The sequence below is a fragment of the Pezoporus wallicus genome, unplaced genomic scaffold, assembly GCF_028554395.1.
Source record: "Pezoporus wallicus isolate ANWC-B61680 ecotype Strahan unplaced genomic scaffold, APGP_CSIRO_Pwel_v1 contig_8057, whole genome shotgun sequence".
In the NCBI taxonomy this organism is placed as follows: Eukaryota; Metazoa; Chordata; class Aves; order Psittaciformes; family Psittacidae; genus Pezoporus; species Pezoporus wallicus.
The window spans coordinates 2510478-2534520 of NW_026637044.1; the positions used below are offsets into that span (position 1 = coordinate 2510478).

The 24043-nt window shown below is 43.3% G+C and overlaps 1 protein-coding gene across 1 annotated transcript in view; it reads left to right on the forward strand.

Annotated features, from left to right (window-relative positions):
- The window catches only part of WNT3A (Wnt family member 3A), an 87183-nt gene that overhangs the window by 42338 nt on the left and 20802 nt on the right, over window positions 1-24043 (forward strand). The window contains exon 2 of the mRNA XM_057402794.1: window positions 7160-7401. Within this exon, the coding sequence (XP_057258777.1) occupies window positions 7160-7401 (242 nt within the window). The remainder of the gene's footprint in view (window positions 1-7159; window positions 7402-24043) is intronic.

Below are 24043 nucleotides of genomic sequence, written 5' to 3' on the forward strand. Positions count from 1 at the left end.
AATACAAAGCTGCATCATCATCACCATCATTATTATTAATGCAGGGTAAGGGTGAGTGAATTACTCATGGGAGAAAAGTTACCTCCATGCCTGCATGTTTGCAGGATAGGACCCAGCCACAAAATTATATACATATTCTCTGGGGTAAAAGAAAAAATTAATTAAATATAGCTCTTGTGCTCTACTTCAGGGTGAAAGAAGAGATATCTAACAAGAGAAGTGGAAACAACAGTTAATCCAGTAGGTCTCAGTCTTCTTTTTTTCCATACTGGAAGAAAAAATTCTAGAAGGACAAACACCTGCACAGTGAATTTGATCTAACAACAAATTTGGATTTCTTAGTTCTTAGTGAGTGAACATCTTAGGAATAGTCTGTCAATAGCCAGATGATCAGACACCGGAAGTTGAAGATCTCACTGCAATGAATGTTACAGACACTCATAATTTCTAAATTAATGTGTGCCACTTCTGTACTGTTACACTGCTTTGGCCTGGGTTTATTACTGAGCAATACACAACCAAAAATACCCTCTCAAGCTGAAAACATATTTTTCATGATAATCAGTTACTTTATTCATGTCTTCTAGAGCTAAATTTATCACTTCGCTGATCTATGTTGAGGTGGTTTTAAAATTTTCTACAAAAATATTTATTAAAAATATTGTTATTGTCCACATTTTGTAATTTCTTAGGTTTGGGATAGTTTTAATGTCATAGAAGAAAATAAATTCCATCCAGGAGGGACATCAGCTAGCGCAATTATTTCCTTTTCTATCTGAAATGATGGGGTTTGGCAAATACAATTACTTTTCTTTCCATTCTAAAATTTCTCCAGGTTTCATTTTCATTTTCTTAGGAAAACAGAAAAATAATCACAACGCATGCTAGAATACTGATGTTTTCCTGTGAAAAAGAATATCATTAAATGAAAGCAGATTTATTATTTTTTCTGCCTGTATACCCGTCCGGCCTCTGGACTGGTGGTTCAAGTCTCTACAGAAGAGTTTTGCAGAGACTGGGAACTGATGCATGCTGTCAGACTGTAAAAGACAGTAGGCTTAGCTACATCTTTTGTGTCTGGTCTCTTCGCCCTTCCCAGCTTCCAGTTGTCCATGCTAGGTGGGCATCATAGTTCTTCTGTCAGGTATACCATCCCTGTGTGGTGAGGGTTTGTGGGAACTGAAACAAGGCTGATTTACAGAACCTATCCCATGAGACTCTTGAACATTCAGATGCCATTGGCTGTTCATAGCAGCCTCCAGTGTTTTGAAATTTCACAGCCTCCTTGTTACTCATTTACGCCCAAATAGGTTTTTAGGCAGCCTCAGAGATGTGAAGTTCATGATGGCTGACCTTAGCAACGCATGAGGATTATGGTTAGGGCACTACTGGTTAGGCTGCCTACTCATCCCTTGCTAGCAGCTTCCCTGTGAGCCTTTCTGACCTGATACTAGGAGATGTGAGACAACCCTTGATGGGTTTTCCTTATAGCTCGACAGAACTTACAAAGACTTCTCCAGCCACCTTCTTCATTTTTATATTTTAGTGTCATAATACCAAGGACATCTTGTGAGTATGCATCTTTTTAGGTAGACCACTCTGCATATCTTGCCCCCTCCATATCTTATGTCTGAGATTCGTCTTCAAAGTTAGATGTGGCACCAAAGAGAGGCAGACAAAATGAATGTAAAAGGAAAAGAGTGAGGTGAACCTCTGGAAATCTGAGCAGATTAAAAGAAAAGATTTAGAGGAAGTGTGACATCTTGTTAGGCGATTCCATTCAAGGGGGAAGCGTGGAAGAAGAGCACCTGCAAATGAACAAAAATCCCCTCTATCATAAGCAGATAGACATCCTTTGACTTTTTCAGCAGGACTGGCTGCCACCTTGCATCTGTGTAAGACAAAAGGAGCTGATTCACTGCTATTCCTGAGTTTTCAATGTTCACTGGGGATTTAAGCGCTCTCTGGGTCTTATCCTGGGTCATTAGACAAGTTAAGCCCTTGCTGTACAACGTTAGTAAATGCAGTTATTTTATCTGTGTTGGGAACCCCAAGAGGACCTCCACTGAGGAACCTCTCAGCAGCACTTGGAGCCAGCTAAAGGCCTCTCCAGGATGAATAGCAAAATAGAGCTCCTACAGAGTTCAAGAATACCAGAATTCAGGAAGAAGCAAGTAGGTATATGTGTCTCTACATGCTGCTACTGATGTGTCAAGGACTTTTGACAGCCATAATGAGAAGGTAGTGACCTTGAAAAGTCAGTAGAGTGCTATAGGGTCATCCAGAACTGAAGCCTTCTCTATTTCTGAAAAAGCTATGAGCATAAATTTCCTTCATTTTTCTTCCTCATAAACTGGCTGGGTTGTCCATTCCAAGAGGGAGGGTACATGTAATTTATTAAGAAGGTGGCCAGGTACTTATATACAATAGCTCTGCTGAAGGAGCAGATAGATTGAGATAAGGGAAATGAAGAGCTCTCTAGGTGTGTTGGCAAAGAAAAATGCTCACTGAAGGTTGAATTAAACACTTCAGGGCATGCAAGGCTTAAAGATAAGCCAAGAACTTTGGCTGTGGACATACAGAATGTTTTCATGGCTCCTTCTGAGCTAATGGGAAGAAAAGGCTAATTGGTTTAAGAAGAGCAATTCTTTGACCTTTTCCCTTGAATCAAACTTGAGCAGTGCCTGTTCCGGGGGTGTGTTTGTAAACTTGAGTGTTTCATGAATTATCCAGTAGAAAAGAAGAGGTTAGTGTAATGCATCCAGGAAATATTGGTGCTTAAAAAATTTGAAGATGATGTCTGGTCAGACCACAATATGTGATGGTTGGGCCATTTCTCAACACCACATTTTCAATATTGCCCCCATACAGGAGAGAGTTTAGAAGCAGATTGCAGGAGAGTGGAAAAATGCAAAAGACAGATTTAACTATTGGAATCAGTGAGAAAAATGAATGATGGGAGCTGCTAGGGAGCTGAGTAACACTGAAATGAGATTCTGATCTTTATAGATTTTCACAATCTTTCCTAAAGGTTTTGTTTGTTGAGCTGTTGCCTCTTGGGGGGGAGGTATAGTTGGAAGGTTCATAAAGCTTATATCTCATGATCAATAAAAATGGCAGGAAGCTGAAAGAACTTGTTCCCCTAAAGACAAATTTGCTTTAGAGAAAGGGAGAAAGTGTTTACACTTGGAAGCTGGAAGCAAAGTAGAGACCAAAAGAAGGTGCTCTGATAGATATTATCACACTCTAGGGTCTTCAAGTGAGCTAGGAAAAGGACTTTGCTTAGCTATGTTTAACAGCAGAGGCACTGGTCATGGAGAGATGTTTTGAGATTCCACCCTGTATCATCAGCTGAAAGTCAAGTGACTACACACTCCTCCATTAAATGCCAAATTTGCATTACACTGTCTCAGTGCCTGTTGACACCTTGAGAACAAGACTCTTGCTGGAGATTGTCTTTTGCAGATTAAAAACTTTCCAGACTGTAACACAGATCAAAGCAAGGTGTGACTGTTTCCCTACTGTATTGAGAACAGTGTGAAATGCAATTAAAAGTATTTCTACATGTTTTTATTTTTTTTTATCTTCAATGATCTTCCCAGCAACGGAAACAAATGGCTGAGGGCACCAACCTATAAACTCTTCTTCCTATGACTGGTATTTTCACTCTACCACTGCAGTAACCACCAAAAAATATAGAGACAGGCATGACTTTGGCTGATTACGTAACTAAGTTTATGAGACGGGAATCCTAAAACTTCATCCAAGTCCCATTGAAATAGCTTAAGAGAGTCCTCCTGTCTTCACAACATGGTGGATGGAGCCTACAGTGGGTTGTTTCTATCTCAATGGATACTTTATCTTTGGTGGGAACTGGATAGGGCATTTTGAAAGTGTTGGAAAGAATGCTGGTGATTCTAGTTGATGTCGGAACAATCTATATAGATGTTTCCAACAAAGTTAGCTTTAGAGACTGGGCAATGTCCACAGCTTGAACTCCCCGTCAGTGGCTGAACTACTTTCTGAAGGATGAGTCAGAGCAGCTAAGCTAGTGTTTTGCTCTGGAGGCTTCGATGAAGGCATCTATCTCTCACCACTGTCTACAGAGATAGAACCGTCTACCTCCTGAGCCTAAAGTTGGCATTTGTGAATACTTACTAACTCCCAGTGCTCAGAGGTTTGAATGGGTTAAGATTTGGAGATGTGGCACCCTGAGACTCCACATTCCCAACAAGGCCACAGAGGCAACACTCTCAACAAACTCTCTGAAGCCTGAAGCAGTGTTTTAGAAGGTGTCTTTAGTCCAGAAACTGTGATCTAGTGTTCTCTGTGTAACAGCAATGAAACGAAAATGCACACAGTGCAGTAAAAATGAAAACACCCTTTGGCTTGGCATGGGCTTCATTTCACAGGTGCTTTTCTGCCACTAGTTGCTTCCTAAATTAATCTAAAGCTCAAGAAAAACCCACATCAAGCTATTTAGATAGATAAGAAAAACAATTTAACTGGGTCCTTCCCTTGGTCTTCTCCTGTGAGTTCCTGCAGGTTCCTGCAGGAACTTGCCTCCTTCTTCCAGCTGAGCTATTTGCATGGGCTTCCACACAGCACTTAGCTTTCCTGGGTGGGACTTTTCCAAAGAACTTAGCCATCCCAATTGCTAGGTATCATGGCATGATTCATCGGGAGACTTTTACAATGCAGACATATCCCACTCATCCGGGCACCCAAGCTGTCGTGATAGTCTAGCCAATACAGTCAATGGAGGCAAGGCCATGATTCACTTCATTCCAAAACAGACATCTAAAATGGGCAGATGAATCGTGCCCTGCAAGTGCCTGTTTCTCTCCACTGACATTGCAAAAGCAGACTGGGATGAGTAGATCAGCTGGAGATGTCCATGTTGCAGACATCAGAAGGCAACTGGCATGAACACAGTTCCTGGTCAGTGTGAGCTGCCTTCCTCCCTGTTTTAATGGAGTGGAAAGAGGCCACTTCTGGAGGCTGAGGTGATGTTATTTGTTCCATCTTCCCTCCCTGGGGTAAGATAAATTGCCCTCTAATGTTAACTGAAGTTATTCTTCTCCCTGAAGTGCAGTTGACGTGAAAAAAGGTGTCTAAGTTTCGGAAATCAGCTGAATATCCTTTGTTTTCCCAGGCACCTCCTATCTTGTCCACCTAAAGCCAATTTACTGGAGGGCACATTCTTGGCTGAGCTGATTATCTTGGTTCTAGACTTCTACCTAGAATTATTTGGGATCCAGAAATGGATGCCTGTGTGTCCTACTTGCCTGGAAAGGACTCACATGTAAAGCCTATTCCATGCACAGTTAGCAAAACCACTGAGATGTGGTACCAGATCATCTGAATGTTCATTTCCTTTTCACTTCTGTAGCCTCTTGACCACGTACCCACCAGGAAGGGAGCTAACTAGTTGCAAGGACTCTTCTCCCATAAAAAGGACAGACATCTTAAACCATTTTTTATCATAGTCTGCAGAAGTGCTAAAGTCAAGCTAATTTCTTCTTAACTCCATCAATGTTAGAATTCTTATACTTCTTTTTGGTTACAGAAAAAGATGACAAATCAATTCCTTGACTGCCCTGTTGATAATTCAAATACACCAGGCTGGTCCCAGATGAAAACCACACAGCAAAAATTAATGTAAACAGAAATACACACTGCCCAGGCAGGTTTCTGTTTGTCATTAACTCTGAGTAGAAAAGTCAATCTAGAGATTTAATTTGAAGAAAAGGAAATTATACTTTAAAAATCCCTTTAGTTTTAGTAATCAAGGTTATTATTAGAAGCACCAGTAAAAACACTTTTAAAAAACTATCTAATTAGCCACATATCTTCTGATCTCTGCACAGCTGACTTGTTTGTCTTTAAGGCTTCAACCAACGTAATGGTTCGTGGACACTTCTTTCAGCAGACTTCCATTTGTCTGAGCACAGAATTTGCGCTGAAGTTTTGTTAGGGTGTTTTATTTTGGTGTTTGTTTGTATTGTATTTTGGGTTTTTTGTTTGTTTGTTTGTTTTTATTTCACTTTTCTCATTTTAACCAAAGCAATTTACAGATTGATGGTGAAAGCAGGCTCTCCATGTCCTTGTGACAGTACAGCAAAGCTGGCATTACTTTGTGAAAATACAGCCCTACAATTCAACCTGATCAGAAAGCCCCAGTATTAAGCTTTGCAAAGCACATGCTTGGATTAAGCAGGTGTGGAAATGCTTTGCTAAACAGCAGAAAATCTTTTCTAGACTGTACTTCCAGGATGTTACCAAAATGCCCGGCATGGCTCCCAACTTGCATGCACTTATGCATGAATGTTTCTAGTAACATGAATACCGTTCCTTACACATGAGAATAGCATTGATATCAGATCCATAGGAGAGGTTTTACCCAAGTAGCTTCTAATCTATCAGGGCTACATTTTCATCGTCTTTCCTCTATAGCACCGGAAATTTTACTGCTTATGGTAGTGAGTTTACATGGCACTCCTACGGCATGTAGCTCAGAGCTGGGTTTTTTAAATTCTCAAGGTCCAAATTGCTTGAGTCTTTAGGGCCAGTTTCAGTGCACAGAAGTTACCAGGTAAGGTTCAAATATATAGAGCACACTGCTGAATTCTATGATGGTTGGTCAATTTGTGGTGTTCCCTTCCAAAGACTTGAAGCATGGTGTCTTCTACTGCTAGTGTTACTACTTTGCGTAGCTCTGAAAGCACTTTTGACTGTCTAATCCCCAGGCTTCCTCAGCTACCAAATTTTCTGTAAAGCCTACCTGCTCATGTAAAGGTGTGCTTGGCTTTCAAAAAAAAGAAATATGGATTTGACCCTCTGGTTGCAAAGGAATGAGCTGAGCTGTATGAACTGAGCATTTTTGGGCAGAAGCACAATGATGAATTAAGGCATTAAGAGAATGAAGAAAAGGGAAGGAAGATATTAAAGGTAGAGTTTCTTGCTTTGTTGGGCCTGTAGGGAACTTCAGGAGTGAGATGAAGTTTTTTTGGGGATGGATGATAGTGGAAAGGATGTTTTCTGGAGCAGGGAATGCAGAGGAACTGAAGATGCTGATTTTCTGTACCCATTCTTGTGAACCAAGTACAAAAGTGAAAGCCAGCCTGACAGCATCTCTTCTTCCTTGTTTTTTTTTCAGGTCCTTGGCAATTGGTCACCAGTATTCCTCCCTAGGGACTCAGCCCATCCTCTGCGGGAGCATCCCAGGACTTGTACCCAAGCAGCTGCGCTTCTGTCGGAACTATGTGGAGATCATGCCCAGTGTAGCAGAAGGTGTAAAGATTGGGATCCAGGAATGCCAACATCAATTTCGAGGGAGGAGGTGGAACTGCACAACTGTCAATGACAGCTTAGCCATCTTTGGGCCCGTGCTAGATAAAGGTGAGTGCAGTGCTATTGGTTTGGTGACAGCAACATCCATGACAGAGTAGCAGCAGAGATCTTGAGAAACCTACTGTGAACACAATTGCTTCTCATAGTATCATGTAAAATGGGCTGCAGGAGACAGGACTTTCTAACTTTCTAACAGGGACAGAAAGTATATCTGTGGCTCCCAAATGCAACAAGGGTGTACCCGCCAAATCCATTGTACAGGAAACATCCAGTCATAGGTAACCACTATTTCTACCTCAGTCCTACTGGGGTTGTATAGGTAACCCAGAGAACTGGGAAGTGCCCCATTTGGCACTGCACAGAGAGTGGTGTCATCTCTGACCCTGTTTGGAGCAGGAGGTTGGACTAGAGACATCCCAGGGTCCCTTTCAACAGAATTATCCTATGATCCTATGCCCCTTGGAAGGAACACAAAGGTTTATTGTGTTTTCAGTGGTCAAGCTCCTTTTGGCTGACCCCATGGCATTTCATGCTGCATTTTCAGCTCTCTCCATGATTATGGAGGGGAAATGGTCGGCTGTTGGGGATAGTTCCTAGGAGCTGGACTTATCAGATAACATCAGTTTTGATAACATAATGGGATACAGTGAAGGTCAAAGGCCTGAGGAAATCACCATCAATTAATGGTTCTTCTTTCACTAGTCATGAAAATGGCAAATTAAGACAGAGTGATGATCCAGACAACTAATTCTGACATAGCGCCCATTGATATACCCTGGCTAAGTTTGAGTATCTTGTCTTTCTCTCTATAAGTTGGCAGGAACCTATTTTAGCCCATAAGAAGTGTTTTATTTTAATTTGCCCTTATAGTATGCCTTTTGAAGTGCAGCCTGTCTGCCTGCCTGCCTTTCTCTCTTTCTCTCTTTCTTTCTCTCTTTCTCTCTCTTTCTTTCTCTTTCTCTATCTGAAGGTTCCTCCTAGACTCCTAGATGATCTTCAACGTCGCTTCCAACCTAAGCCATTCTATGATTCTATGATATGATTCCACGATCTGGGATAGCTTCAGGGAATCTCCTGAGTTAGTGTATGCAGCTGACCTCACCCACCTTAGGGCATGTTCTTCCAGTACTTGCCATCTGGAGATAAGGGTTTTCTTTGTTGTTCCCCTGCTGCATTACTCAGAAGAGATTTGGGCACTTTGTCGTGCATGAATTTTGAAAAATAGGGCAACCAAGAGAGATCAGAGCCTTGATTTGTATCATGGCAGGGCTCCCACCAACAATAAGAGGTGTTTCGCATGCACCCAGCAGGAGAAGGGGTGGTTTCAGCTCATTTTCAGCCCCGTTAGAGCTGTGGAGCTGAGGCACTATATTAATGCTGGTGTTACTATTCAGGTTTAGTGGTGAGAGGTCATCCCAAAATAATTATGCCTGTAAGAGCTTCTAGTGTGGTGCACTTATGCCCATCTCAAAGTATCATACCACAATGTTTTGCATACAATTAAAACAACCATTCTGGATGCATCACCCCTGGGTGAGTAGAGCAGTTGAATTAGCCAGCAGAGACAAACTGATATTTTCCCCATTCACATAAGCCCAGCATGACTTGCACAAGGTCGTTGACTAGGCACAGGGAGTAAGTGTAACAGATAACCCAATGTCTTTGCCTCGTCACAAGGCTGGATGTCCTCAAGGAGCACCTCATGCTCCCAGATGGTCTTGGTTTACACACTTGACATCTTCTGTGCATGAGGAAAGCAATCCTCACCTCCTTGCCCACTGAAGGAACCCCAGTCCAGCAAGCTGCCCAATGCTTTTATCTCACAATGGTGTCGACATGAAAGGTCTGTCCATGCTTGAGACTGCAGTTTTCTGTAGCCAGGCTCAGGGAGGGAAAGAAGGCTGGGACGATTTCATAACTGAAGAATGTTGTTCCTTGAGGGAGAATCAAACCACCCTTCAGTTTTGCTTCACCTACAGCAGGAGGGGGATGAAAAAAAAACAGTTCAGTCACATTCTTGTGCAGCAGATCCCCCAGGGTAGGAGCATATTTGAGCTCCTACCCAGAATGAGAGAAGGAGAAAAGGAAGGAAAGGAAACAAGAAAGCAAAACTCTATTTTCCAGCTTGGATTTTATCTCACCCAAGTGACTTAACTGCAGCTTCTCCTCTGAGTCAATAGGGACCCTGTCCTCCCCCAGCACAAACCAGTGTAGACACTAAAGCAACTCCCCTGTGCTTTACACAACTATCTGCAATTCTTTCATTGCAAGGACTGATTTTAATGCCTTCAGGAAATACTTTCTAGGCCCAAATCTCACTGAGGCTGCCCCACTGTCTGGGCTGCCCTTGCTGCCTTGGTATCTCATTGCTAATTCAGGGCTAGGCTTGAGCTGTGATTCAGCAGTGCCAAACTGTCACCAGACTTCGGTCCTGTTAAGAGCCATGTTCTGATATCTCGTTTTAAAATTGGACTCTTTTTTTCCCATCAGCCTGTTTATGCAGAGAAATCCCACACGGTTTTGCTACAAGTCTATTTATATATGTATCTTTTTTGCATTTCCATAGCCAGGCCTAATTAATCATATTAACAGTAATGGTATTCATGAGCTCAACAACAAGGGAATGGTGATCCAGATCTCCTGCTACTTGGAGGCAATACTTGACAGGTTTGGCCCTATGTCCCTCTAGTTCTTCATATATCACTGAGAACATAGGAAGAAGAGAAATCCCCCATCCAATCCAGCAATTTGATTACTCTGTTTTGCAGGTCCTTGGCTGAGGAATAAACATTCCCCATTCAAAGGGAACAGAGTCACTTTCTTTACTATGATGGGGAATGATTCAGGCATTAGCAGGAGGTGAAACTGCTACAGGGCTTTTGGAAAAGGGGTTTTCTCCTCCTCTGTGGTCTCGGGGAACATATGAGCAGCTGTGCAGCTCCACGGAGAAACATTCAGATAGGCGACACTGTTGGGTCTTTCTTGCAAAGCACTGGGAAATAGGTGTCTCAGTAACTTAGACTATTGGGAAAGCAAAGAAGAATGCCTATATAGAAAAGAAGTGAACCTGCTCTCTTTCCCTCTACCTAAACCTACCTATCTGGTTGTCAGTCATATATAGAATCACAGAATCATAGAATAGTTAGGGTTGGAAAGGACTTTAAGATCACTTAGTTCCAACCCCCCTGTCATGGGCAGGGACACCTCACACTAAACCATCTCACCCAAGGCTCTGTCCAACCTGGGAACACTGCCAGGGATGGAGCGTTCACAACTTCCTTGGCCAACCCATTCCAGTGCCTCACCACCCTCACAGTAAAGAACTTCTTCCTTATATCCAATCTAAACTTCCCCTGTTTAAGTTTTAACCCGTTACCCTTTGTCCTATCACTACAGTCCCTAATGAAGAGTCGCTTTCCAGCATCTGTATAGGCCCTCTTCAGATACTGGAAGGCTGCTATGTGCTCTGCAGACAGCCTTCTTTTCTCCAGAGAAGAGGCTACAGTTCATACAATTTCTAGTTTCCCAGAAGTTCAAATCTCAACTATTGGACAGCTGAAAGGACCTCTCACTTGAACTTTTCAGAGTTATTTCTAGAGGAAAAAGAAATGTTCTCATGTTTCTTCGCCTGTACTGTGTGAAGCAGTGGATCATAGTGGTGTGAAGCAGTGCCATAGACACAGGACATTAAGCGTTCACCTTAGCCACAGCCCATTTTAAAGCAGTTGCTGCATCTTTCAGTTTCCCAAGGATAAGGGATATTTTTGAGTTACCTTTAAAAATACAGAAAACAAAACCATGGAGGATATAACAAGAGGGATATGTCACCACTGACAAAAGAAAATCAATGGTGCAACCTAACAGGTGTTTGACATCTCAAACTTTAGTTCAATATATTGGGAATTGTGTCTTTTGCCCTGCTTTTAGCTGTAGTGGATGAAGACGCTGTTCGTGTTTAAGTTGTGGTGCATCTTATAATCTCTCAACGCTGTGCGAGTTCTCTTTGAAACTCATCTGGGCAGTAATATGAACCAATCTCAAGAGAAGTAATACAATAAAAGCTGATCATGGCCCTGTCTCTTTAAAGGACCTCAGCACATAATTAAGTCAAAATAAAAGTTTCCTCCCTCTCCTCCCCCCATTCAACAAAAGTAAATTACCTCCAACTATTTAAGCCCCCAGTTCGTTTAAATTTAAAAAGGGAGCCCTTGTCTATCTATTTCTTTCACTCACTCCCACCTCCTTCTGCTAAAGACTGGCCGGGGCTTTAAACCTGCCAGCTGGACTGAGAAATGGTTAATAGTTATTGTGGAGGAGCAGCTTTTAATGAACTATTGAAGAATGATACATTGATGGAGTAATGGGAGTTTAAGTCGCTCTGTAATGAAACAGGTTCTCAGCACAGACCCATTGTGGTGTAAATACGGCACGTCTCTCCCACTGTTTGGTCAGGACTAAATAGCAGAGGCCAGAGGGGGGTCAGCTTATGGGGTCTCCGCTTTAGTTAATCAATCTGATTGGATTAGGGTCACTGCGATCCCTAATAATGTCAAAGGTTACGCCAAACTGGATTAAATGTTTTGTTGGGGAGGGCTCAGATTCTTTCAGCTTTCTCTGACGCGGCTTGTTTATTAGAGTTTAACACTCATGCAACCTTGGGAAGCCACACCGTCCCTTTTTGTACATTGGGGTGTTTGCCGGCGTGTGAGGGGTTTGAACCAGCCGGGGTGGGTAAGCGCGCATCCTGTGGCTTTGTCAAGTGTCTGCACCCATCGGATGTGCCCTCTGAGGATATATATCAAATTCTCCACTGGACAAATGAGAGCCTAATGGGTGATGCAGAGGCGTGGAGGCATAAATTCATTCCAGAAATAATTACTGGCCATTGACCCTGTTAGAAGGCAAGTGATGAGAGCCACAAAAGTGGTGAGTGTTGTGCTCCCCTGGATTAACCCTCTTCCTGTCCAGCAAAGAGATGTCCTTTTTGATACGGCTTCTGTTTGTGAAGTTAACAGCATGAGCGTGGAAGAAATAGAGAGTCTTCAAGACCACTTGATTTCTTCATGATTCAATTTGGTAGATGTCTTGTCTTCCAGGTGGTATCTCCCTGTCATCTTCTCCAGGGAGACCATGAAATGTAAGGAATTGCTATTGTCTTCACTCATAATGTTCCCACAGATGACATTGTCTTACAGACATGGCAGAATGCCCTTCAGAAAATGATAATAATCTTCTCGAAGGTCACTCAGCAATGGAAAGAGGCAGCAACGATAGTGCTATACTGGTAGAGATATGAGATCTCTGGGTTTCAAATGCCTGTTTCCTTCCCACAGTAGAGCATACACTGAATGTTTTCAGCCTGCCAGGACTGTCAGATTATCCAAGCAGACTTCTTGCATGATGCAGCCTGGAGAATTTCCCCTCAGGACTTCTGGAATGAAACCAAAATCTGGATTTGACTAGGATATCTCTTCCCAAAGGACATCTTGCCTTGACATACCACCAAGAGACAGACAATATACCTACCTTCCCTTTTACAAGTCTCTTCATATCTAATGCAACATTACTCTGGTGTTGATGACCAACCACTATATTTTCCTTTGCTAGATTCAGAATAGCTCTTCCAGAACTGAGCTTTTCGTTTGCTACTTACAGTTTTTAAAAAGTAAAAATTGAGGCCTGCAGAAAAGCAGCAAAAGTTTGGGTCCTTTATGTCAGACAGCAAGACATTTCAAGGGAGTTCCATTTGATGCTGGGGTCCTCTGGGGCATGATTCATCTGATGTGTTCTAGACAGTTAGGCTTACATTATTCACACCCTGAAGTTTCTACATCTCCCCATCAATCACTGAGGGAATCCAGGGAGACCAGCTCTTGATGAGAAGACTCCTGCTCCCAGGGACTACATGAAGGGCAGAGGAGGCATTTGTCTGGTTCATGACATGTGGGATTCAGGTCACATCCAGTTTCATCTGGGATGCTGGGCACTGCTATATTTGCAACTAGGCTTATTTTGGATTCTAGACCTTTTGTGGATAAGTTCCATGTCTTATTTCTCTCAAGAAAGCCCAAATGTAACTGTGGTCATGGGTTGACTCTTTTTTCCCTGTAACTACTGTGGATGAGAAAGCTCATCTTGTGCCTAATGAAATCTATGTGAGTTTTTCTCCAGGTTTAGCAAGAACAGAACAAGACCCTCATATTCATTTATAATACCTCGGAGATGCAAGTCTCCACCATATTTTTTCTTGCTCTGTCGTAACAATATTGCTCCACAGGCTCTCTGATAGGCCTGATCTCATCTACCAAAGTTAGATGTTAAAGTCTGAGCTAGTCACCCCAGGCTCCCTTTGCAGTCAGTGGAGAACAATCAGCATCTCCAGAGAGCAATTCATCTGACCTATCTTAGACACCTATCTCAGGATAACATGAATCATACCAAGATGTTTATTTCTCTCCATTGACTATAGAGGGAGCCTAGGGCTACAGGCTCAGACTTCCATGTGTACTTCTTAGAGGCCCATTTTGAGGGCAAATAGTTCCCACTTACCTTCTTTCTCCTGTTAGAAAGCAGTCCTTACATCTAGCCTCTGTTAGAGAGGCCATTTTACTAATGCAAGAACATGGCTCTGGAAAGGATCTCCTGGACCACTGAATACAAGCAGTCCTTTGCTGTTTCAGGCATAATACCATCTTGTACTGTTTTGCATGATTTAAAATTAATAAATTTAGCAGACCTCATCATATTTTCCTGATGGCATTCTGGCATCTCAGTTGTCTCTGTGCCAAATGCTTCCCCCTCTTTCCCTGCTCTAGATCAGACTTCTCCACTTCTGCAATAAAGTAAGGCATGAGCAGAAAGCCACAAGATACCGATCCATCCAGGAGGTTAGTTACATGTAGGAGGTACTCTCTGCTCTCTCATGAAACTCTTCCCAAGAGGATCTGATTTCCAACCACACCCCGTCTACCTCTCCGCTAATGGCAATTTGGGCAGCTGCCCTGGTATCAACAACGGAGATCTACAAACTCTACCCTGTAACTATGGGGAAGGAAACTGGAAGGATCAGGATTGAAAATGTGACTATGCAAGCTCCACTCAGCCGTCAAGATGCGTAAGTACTGTAGGCCAGAGATTTGCCAGTGCTGCTGAGAAATAGACGGGCAGATCCTGGCTCAAGACAGAAATCTCAGTTGTGTTTTATGTCAGTATAAACTGAGTTTGGAGCTGGGGATTACTGCAGGGTATAGGACAGTTGTAAGTGCCTATCACTGCACTGCATAACTCCACGTTCCAGGCCACAGCTACAGAGCACATTGATAGTTGCAGCATTTCTGAACTGGCTTTTACGTAGCTAACTCTACAGGAAGCAGCATTGGAGGAGTAGGGGCGAACGCAGTTTGAGGATGTGTAGATGAACTGTAGCCACATCTCTGGTTTGTCACCCATATCAGTACTGGGCGATTAGCAGCTTCCCCTGAGCCTTGGCAGGAGGTGTAAATTGCAGCAGCAGCAAACAGAGATGCTGGGGAAATTTGCCTACATGTTTGCCCCTCAGCCTTTGGGATCAGGATGCCAATGAGGTGGTGCAGGAGCACCTCTTACTGTTGGAGCTGCTGGTAGGGTCAGGTCACCATCAGAAGGGGTCACTTCATCCTCTTGTGGCTTTAGAGGTGTTCAAGGACAAGAACTAGGCAGCCCTCTGGTACATTAGAATAGCACCCAGAAGACTACAATTAACATCACATTTTCCCCTTCATCCCCATTGAAGCTGGAGGCTGCACATGGCCTGGGTTTAGTGGGCTCAAGCATTTTCTGGGTTTCTTATTCAGAAGCCCTGACCTCATCACCTCTACACCTGCAAAATGATCCCAGGATAAAGATCTGGCTCTTGTGCATCTGTACAGTTCTCTGGAGATGAGACAGCCCGTGTAAACAGCTGTAAACAGCCAACACCCAGGCGCGAGCTGCAAACCTGGGCGAGCAGTGATGGTGAAAAGGAAATGGTAGCAATGCCAGGAGCTGATCCTGTTTGCTTTCTGTGCTCCCTCTACCTCCCACTGCACAAACCCTCATCTGTCAACCCTGACATGGAGATTTTTTCTGGCGACTAAAACATTAGACGGGGGATCAGGGAGGGGAGAAGGAACAAGACAGCCCGTGGCTACAAAACCGGTGGCGTCTCTCCTGGAGGTGGGAGGCACTGGAAACTTCTGCCTCAGGCAGAGTGCACAATGTGACGGGCTGGCTGGGAGCTGGCTGTGCGGAGTTACAGATTTATTTCCTTCCCCCTCCCCGTGCTCCCCCTTCCCTGCTGGGTACACTGCATTCCCCAACTGGGTCCAGGTTGGTTGCAACAGGGAGCTCCCTCTGCCGCATCCCGGAGTGCCAAGTCCAAGCGTGGGAGCTAGTCCTAGACAAAAGGGAACAGTAGAGGGAGCTGATTAGCATCCCTTTGTCCCGAGAGAATCCCGGCCCTAAATGGGCCCTTGGCGCACAAACACACACACGCATGGACGGAAGCCAGGGAGGGAAACGGAGACGGCAGAGGCTTGGTCGCCTCATCCAGGCGCTGGGGGGGAAAAGGGGACACGGTGGGTTTCACCGCTAAGCACCACGATGAGGTGGGTTGGTCCCAAGCCAAGGCGCCCCGTCCTCAAGTCCACAAAGGTGGGTTTTGCTAGCTGAGGAGCTGGACATGTGTCTGCCCAGACTCCTATGTACCAAACAGCCAAAACAAGCAAAGTCTTCTGACAAAGAGGGATCCAAGCCTGTGAATGTGGCTTTTCTTTCCTGTGAGATGTGTTGTGAGCTGGCAATGCTGAATAGATGTGGGAATTTTAAGGCCAGAAGGAGCTGTGATGTCATCTGATTGGATTCCTGTATAACAAGCAGAGAATTTCCTCCCTGAGCAGATATAACAAGGCAACAAGAATAAAAACAGAGCATATAAAGATGCCCTGCGTGCTTCTTTCTGCACTATGGGCTTACACAGCAGGGGATCAGGGCTGTCTCCTGCCAAGCAGGCAGAACAGACAGTCAAGGCACTTCTTGACAGGAGACAGGTTATCATGCTCTCTAAGGTCTGCTGCAGGATGAAGTGTGCACCTTGGTGGGTCACCTTCACCCATTCTTTGCTTCCTCATCCCCATCTTTCAGGGAGAACCTCCTTCAAAGGAAGGACTCGTCATCCAGGAAGAGCCATAGGATTAACAGGCAGGGATCAGCCTGCAGGAGAGAGAATGGTTCAAAAGGATTGTTATGACTGTGTGAGTCTCTCTGTTGTGCATGTGAATGATGTGCTCATAGGAATGATGAGGACACAGCTGACTTGAGCAGTGAAGGTAAAGCCAGAATAGGAGGAAAGTAGGCTTTTGGGAACTGAGAAGTCTCAGGATATGCAAAGTCACAGAATCAGAGAGCTTCATGTCAAGCAGCACCCAGCTGAAGTGGGTAGGGACTTCCACCATTCCAGGGCAGGTAAAGGTGCTGCACAGAAGTGCCATGTTATGGAAAAACAGCATGAGATATGTGAAGCTGAGGCATCTGAGGACTGTGCAAAGTAGACTCCAAGACATTAAGCAGGAGAGTGCATGGTGTTCTGTCTCCTGCTCACCTTCAACATGCTTCCATGGGGCACTGAGATGCTTCTGGAGAATACAGCAGATCATTGTAAAATGGGCCTATAGAAGAGGGCTATAGATATGTCACAGTATGGATATACACTGAAGGAAACTGTTGTCATTTTTGTTTGGTTTTGGTGGGCTTTTTTAGGAAGTAGAAGCATGGTGAGCCTCAGGGAGGCTTAGGGAGCTTTGGCTGTAAGTGACCCTAAAATCTAATGGCAAAGCACAGACAGAAGTGCAAAGAGCCCACCAGATCCTTGGAAGCACACAGCCATCCACATTGCTGGAGGTGGAGCTGGAGTGGGTAGACCTTGTGGGTGAAGGAATAAAGAGTGGCTTTCACTTTTTATTTCATCTTGACTCATCTCACCATTCCAACAGAGGGAAACAGTTTACAAAGCATACATGTTATTTGTCTGGCTTCTCATCCTGGACCAGTGATAGGGACCAAGGCTTAAAAGAGAGGTTTTGTTTCTGTCTCTGCTTTTGGCTGTCATGCAGACAGTGGAGTAGGTCCTCCTTCTTCTGCATCTCCATTTCCCACAGAGTTCACCACAGAAACAGCTGGATATTTCAAAGAGAGTGATACCAAAGTAGGTCATATGTAGGGCCCTGCAGCTCTTGCAACATAATTTAGGTAGTTTTATTGGCCTACTTATGACTGTTGCTCTCAAGTTTGATAGACAGGGCACTAATGCTTCATGGAACACTTCCTGGTAGGCTGCAGTTTGTTGACTAAGCATCTGGCACAATTTCCTCTCCATTATTTCCAGGTGCTAAATCACATTAAATGATAGCTAATAATTATGGTTTATCCTTTCCTAATCATGCTACTTTCCCAGGGAAGCTGTTGCCACAGGGATGTTGTGGGAGTGTGAATGGGTGGGGAGGGCATAAAGAGATATTTCTGTTCACCCGGAGCCATAAAAAAGTTGGAGACCCCTTAGGCTAGGCACACAAGATCCAGCCTAGGAGATATTATACCTTGTCAAAAATGTATTTATTTATTTTCTAGGCCGGTTTTCCACCAGAAAAGACAGCTGTATCAAAAATCAGATGTTTTGCAGGCAAAATTTCAAGGCAAAAATGCACAGCTATGGATTTCTTGTTGTGTTTTGCAAATTTCCAATAGTTTAATTTGAGTAATTGAAGCCATTTTACTTCTTTTTATTTTGAATATGGTCTTATTTCAAGATAGAAAATCATTAAAATATCAGAAAACACACTGCTGTACCTTTAATATTTTATAGAATATCTATATTATTGAATAATATTTTCTATTATTGAAGCTGAATGGTTTTATCTTGTCAAACAAAACATTCTGATATTAGTAAGATAACATACTTCAACAGTTAAAAGTAACTTTTTTTTTTCTCAGTCTTTTATCACATGGAAAAATTCAGACTCTCATGTTTGTTTTCCATCTGATTTTCAACTCCTAAAAGGAAAACAAAAAGGAACTTCCCATAATATGGTAATTCAATTTGTTTGGCCCTCATTACTGGCCATAGGCATGACATGATCTCCAGTCTCCTTCTTTCTGACAGGCTACCTAAATCCATATTAACTGAGAGTGGAGTGTTAGCAGTGGTCTCCTACAGACCCCTCTAAATTCATAAAGCAGCCCTATAGCTCTATAAAACAAGAGTTGTAGCATAGGCCCCAAATCTGTGACTTATTCTCTCCCATTATAAACACATCATGAAGATGATCCAACAAAAAATTGCACAGGTTCTTCTCAGAAAAGAAACAAAATGTGGAAAAGTGTTTTAGTGCTGCTGGGTTTTCTGTTCATAAAACATTTTCAGTCTGCTTTCCTAACTGAATTTCAGATAGATTCCTTGACAGATAAATTAGAAGACATACATGTGTCTTGAGAGAAGTAGATAGGAGCTCTGTGGGGCACAAGCAGCCTGTGTTAGACGTTTAGTCTGTGAACAGCTCAGCAGTACTTTGGTGATATTTGTAATTGAGTTATCATTTGTGCCCAGCATCTGAAATGAGAGGTAATCTCTGTATGTATCTCCCCTGTCTTCTCAATCAAAAGTTAATGTGCATATCACTTGCACCTGAACACGAGACATGACTTTGTGATTCTGAAGGCAAAACCCTGGCAAATAATAGGTTTAGTAAAATTCTGTTTATGGCGTTATAAATTATAACTCTGGTCCAAACACATCCCTATATGATGTCATTGATCCCTGTGGTCCAGGAAAGACTTGAAGATATAAGTGTTTCACCATAAAATACTCTATACTTCCACTGAGAAAAACAATGGAGTCTTGCCTTCTTGTGTTGGTTCTCAAGAGGCCAGATGGACGCTGACGCTTTGAACTTCTCAGCCAGCAGAAAAGCACCATCTCAGTTTTCAGTTCAATGTCTCCATTGTTTGCCCCAAGCCTTCAGTAACTATATCAAACAATCAATAATCCATATGTAAGAATAATCAAACATAAGAATTAAAAACCCTCTCTAAAACCTCTTCACTTCAATCAAAGCCAACCACTAACCTCCAGAATATTCCTGTCCCATCAGTATTATTCATATTCATAGCCTTATTCATGTTAAGGCTACTGTGACTTCCCTGAAATCTTTAAATCAACCTGACTTAAAGCCAGTGTTTTTAAAAAAAAAAAGACAAGACAAAATGAAAAAGGTGTTTGTTTTGTGGGTTTGTTTGTTGATTTTGGGCTTTTTTAAGGATTCCAAATATATCAGTTTAACCTGACTTTTCATGTACATACTTTAGAAATGGACGATACTCCTCTCTAACAGCCATATTCACAATTACAGTTCTGGCACAAGCCTCACACAGCAGTGCTGGCTACAAAATAATAGTTATTCAAAGCCTGCAGAGTAGGATAGGTGCAATTAAAAAGAAATATATATCAGCATTACAGTTTTACTGGAAAAGAGGCTGTAATCACCAGTGTTGCAACTCAGTGAGGTCACCGTGTCAAGCACTCTGAACTATTAACTACACATATTTGCCTTTTTTATGGGGTTGACCACTAATGTGGTTGACCAAAAGCTGGAAGTGTATTGGGCTCTTCTTGCTAGGGCTGGCTCTGATATTTCAGAGGCTTGAGGTAAACTGCTAGTTTGGTAATACAAGGCTGCACCTTCTTTTGTGAGGTTTGTGCCTCCTGATGTTTTAGACTTTTCTTTGATTCCATCAACCCTGCCAGAAGAAGAGTGGGGTTTTAGACTGTGCAACCGAGCACTTAGCCTGGCTTAAAAGAATCAAAGGTCTAAGATGGATACTGATTGGGATCAGACAGTTTGGGATGAACATCAGTGTGGTGGATCTTCTTCATTTAGTAAGCCACATGTGACATACAGCAGAAAGTGTGGGGTAGTGGTGGAGCAGAATGACCTCAGATGATGATGGTGGCTCCTCTGGAGCTGGCCTGGGCAAGCAAGCCACATCCCAGAGTAATTCAAGCCAGGGATATTGGGATTATAGTCCCCACACAGCATAGCCCTACTGCTAACCAACCACAAGCCAAAGAACCTTATGCAAAACACTGGAGAGCCACTCAACTACTCACCCAAGTTAATATCCAAACCTAACTTAAATTTAAGATACTCACCTGAACTAATACACAAACTGCCCTGCCTTAAAAACTGTTTTATCTCAACTGGCCAACTGAGGTTAACCAGCCTAGGTGAAATACTCATCTTTGTGTGGGGCTTATCAGCTGGGAGCTCTTCATTTTTGTGCTTGATCTCTAAGCAGTTTTGTGAGACTGGGAATCTGCAGATCGTGGGCATTTTGCTTCTTAAGTCAAATGTATTTACTCAACAGCACTTTGAGCTTCAGAGGCTGTTGCATCTGGCATTAAAATAAGGGTAAACACAGACCCTGAAATTTGAAGAATTCCTTCAGTTCCTCACCAAAATCTCTCTTCTAAATGAGATGACATCTCCAGAGTGAAGCGAAAACGCATTCTTAGCTTTGCTTTGTTCAGGGGTGCTCTCAGGTAGTTCCTGAACTGCCTGTAGGCTTCCACCACTCCCTAAAATTAGCACCAAAGTTGATGGTGATGCCCACAGTGCCTATGTTTATCCAGAATAGAAGACCAAACACAAAGATTAGAGCAAAAGCATGCCAAAATCTTCACCATAGCCGAGAAACATAGCAGAAAAATTGCACATATTCAAGAAAGCCCAGAGGATGGTGAGACCTGGGAGTGATATATGGGCAGGAGATAACATTTCTTCCCAGTACTGGCATTGCTCCACTGTGGGAGTAGGACTGGGCAGTGTATGGGTGACCCAACTTCAACAGCTACAGGTGGCTGACTGCCTTCCACAGCACGAGGTCCAGCAGTGTCCACAACACCTGAACCCTACCATTGGTCACCAGTGACTTACCCAGCATGGGAGCCACAGATGAATTTCTGAAGAGTAATGCTCAGCTCAAGAGCAACAGCGTGGTCTCCAGGAATAAGCCAGGAACCAAACCTGATTTCCTGTAGCCCACTGACAGTTTTACACCCTCCTCAGTTTATATCCATTGTCAACACATGCAAAGGCTCCATATCTCATTGCCAGTTGCTTAATCCATTCTTTCCCGCCCCACTGTCAATACAATAATACCCCACTGAGGAGACCCACCCACCAGGAAATCCCCCTTTAACACCCTGCAAAGGAGTAGCCAGATTTGTCTCTGCCGCTGTGCTGGAAAACAAAATGAGGACTCATCTGCTCTAATCCCCTCTTAAGATTTCAAGATGAGGCCTGTGTTCACATATTAGCATATCTAACAGCTTCTGTGTGTGCAGTGCAAGGCTACTGCTCCATGGAGGTAAATCATGCACTAACACATATTTCAGGTACCTACTATCTCCCTCTGAAGACATAAATGGCTGAGCCTTTGAAACGACCTCGTAAAAATGCCTGAAATGAAGGCTTGGGTTAAATGGGCTTGAAGATCTTCCTGAAGAATGAATGTCATGACTCATACACAGCCTTCTGCTAGAGAGTTTAGGGGTGACTCCTTACATGTGATGCACAGCATTTCCACTGGACTCAGTTTTGGCATGGCAGCTGTGACTTCCATGCTGTAGGTAGGATATAGGCACTCTAGTCTGAGGAAAAATCTGGGATTTCTGCAGCTCATTTGCACTGGCATGACAGTAAGGCCTTTCAAGGCTCTCACAAGTCTTGAAAAGCCTTGGAAAGGTCTCAAAAACCTGTGGGCAGATGTCATCCCTGGATTGGCTTTAGTTTTGGGGTGAAGGTGTCCACTTGGGATGTGGGTGACTGAACATTTTCATCATTGCTGCTCTTGAGGCTTTGCTGTTTCATGCTGAAAGTGTCAAGCTTGATAGGAAGCACTAGGATAGTTAGGGAGCACAAGTTTTCATGGCTTGTGGTGGATGCCAGGAGGCTGGGAGGAGTAGGGAGGCCAAGGGCCACCATCAGCACTGACTGGTGTGACACCCTGTTCTCAGTCACGCAAGACTTCTGTGTCCTCACTGTCATACCACCCACTGTGCGCTACATGTAACACACCCAGCCTTGTTGTAGGGAGTTGTCCTAGGTAGACTTTTGTACTGAGCCACTATTACAGGTACCTGAAACTGCTGGAGACCGGACTTTCTGACCACTGTTGTGAATCAGGTCTGGACAATGGTGAACTGAAGACTGGGTGATTTAATCCCAGCCTTTTCCCAAGACCTAAATCAAGTTGGTCCTCTTAGGATAAACAAACTCAGATGGTTGTTGTGGTTTTTTGGGCCATGATTTCCATCTGACTCCTTCATTTTGTTAGTCCCTGCCTATCTGGAAGCAGGAAATACTAATATATCTGCTAAACTGAATGACGCTGTCCACTGGAGACTTGTTGGGCCATGTAATATGCAAGCCCAAGAGCTTTTACCCCTCCCAGCTAACCTGAGAGAAGCACCTATTTGGAGAGATGCATTTTCAGGCCCATAACCATCAGAACTTTGTTGTGCCAGCACAAATCCCAGTTCTTCTTGCCGTACTCCATCCTGCAAGCCTTTTGCTGGCAAGTCTGGAACTGCACTGAAGGCGTGAGCTGTTTGCATGATTAAAGGTTGCAGGACTGAGCTGATTAGAAAGATTCAGCAAATTCTCCAATCAGAGCATTAGCACAGATCCACTAGGTAAGGAGCTGGCTCTGGGTACATAGTTTGGCTCAAAGTAACTTCCACTGGTTTCCACCCAGAGCTGGAAGTTCTCAGCTTCTTTCAGGATTGATCTCTGCACCTGCAGAGAGAATTCCTGTAAATATTGTTGTGGTTTTGGTGGCTTTTTCTTTACAATATGAAAACCTGCTGCTTTGATTAGAGATGGGGGAGGAGAGGGAATCTGACAATGTTTTCTGTCATTTAGGACTTCATTGAAATATTCCCTTAGGGTATTTAAAAAATACTAAATTGGCCCAGATATTTTTTTATGAACAATCCTTTAATTAAATTTTTGTATATTAAATGTACATCAGTCGAAATAGTTATAGACATATAGTATGAGTGTTAGTCACGTACAAGCAAAGGGATGAATCAGTCAAATGTATATGTTATAACAGCCTCACCCTCTGAGGGTACATGTGAGATGCTGAAAGGCAAGGGAAATTAAAACAAGAGGTGGAAGTGAGAGTGTATTAAAAAAAGGCCAGGAGAATGGTAAGGTATCCTGTGGGATTAAGGTAAGAACTCCCCTGTTTATGCAGATGGAGTCGAGGGACTAGAGCTCTATTCCCAGCTTTGCAACTTCACAGTATTACTTCATTTTCCTCTCTTCCTTGCACATCCTCCTTTGGTTTGCCCAGGTTGATTTGTCAAATTCTCCTCCATGTCCACTTCAATCAGAGCTGGGGAACTGGGGCTAGACTTTATGAAGAGCAGTCTAACGGTAAGGGTAGTGAAGCATGAGGATAGATTGCCTGCGGAAGGGGTGGGAGCTCCGACCTGGGAGGTTTTCAAGAACAGGTTAGACAAACATCTGTCAGGGATAGTTTAGGCAGAGTGGATCCTGCCTTTGGGCAGAAGGGTGTGAGGTCCAAGTCTGGTATCTATGATTTTAAGGTTTTC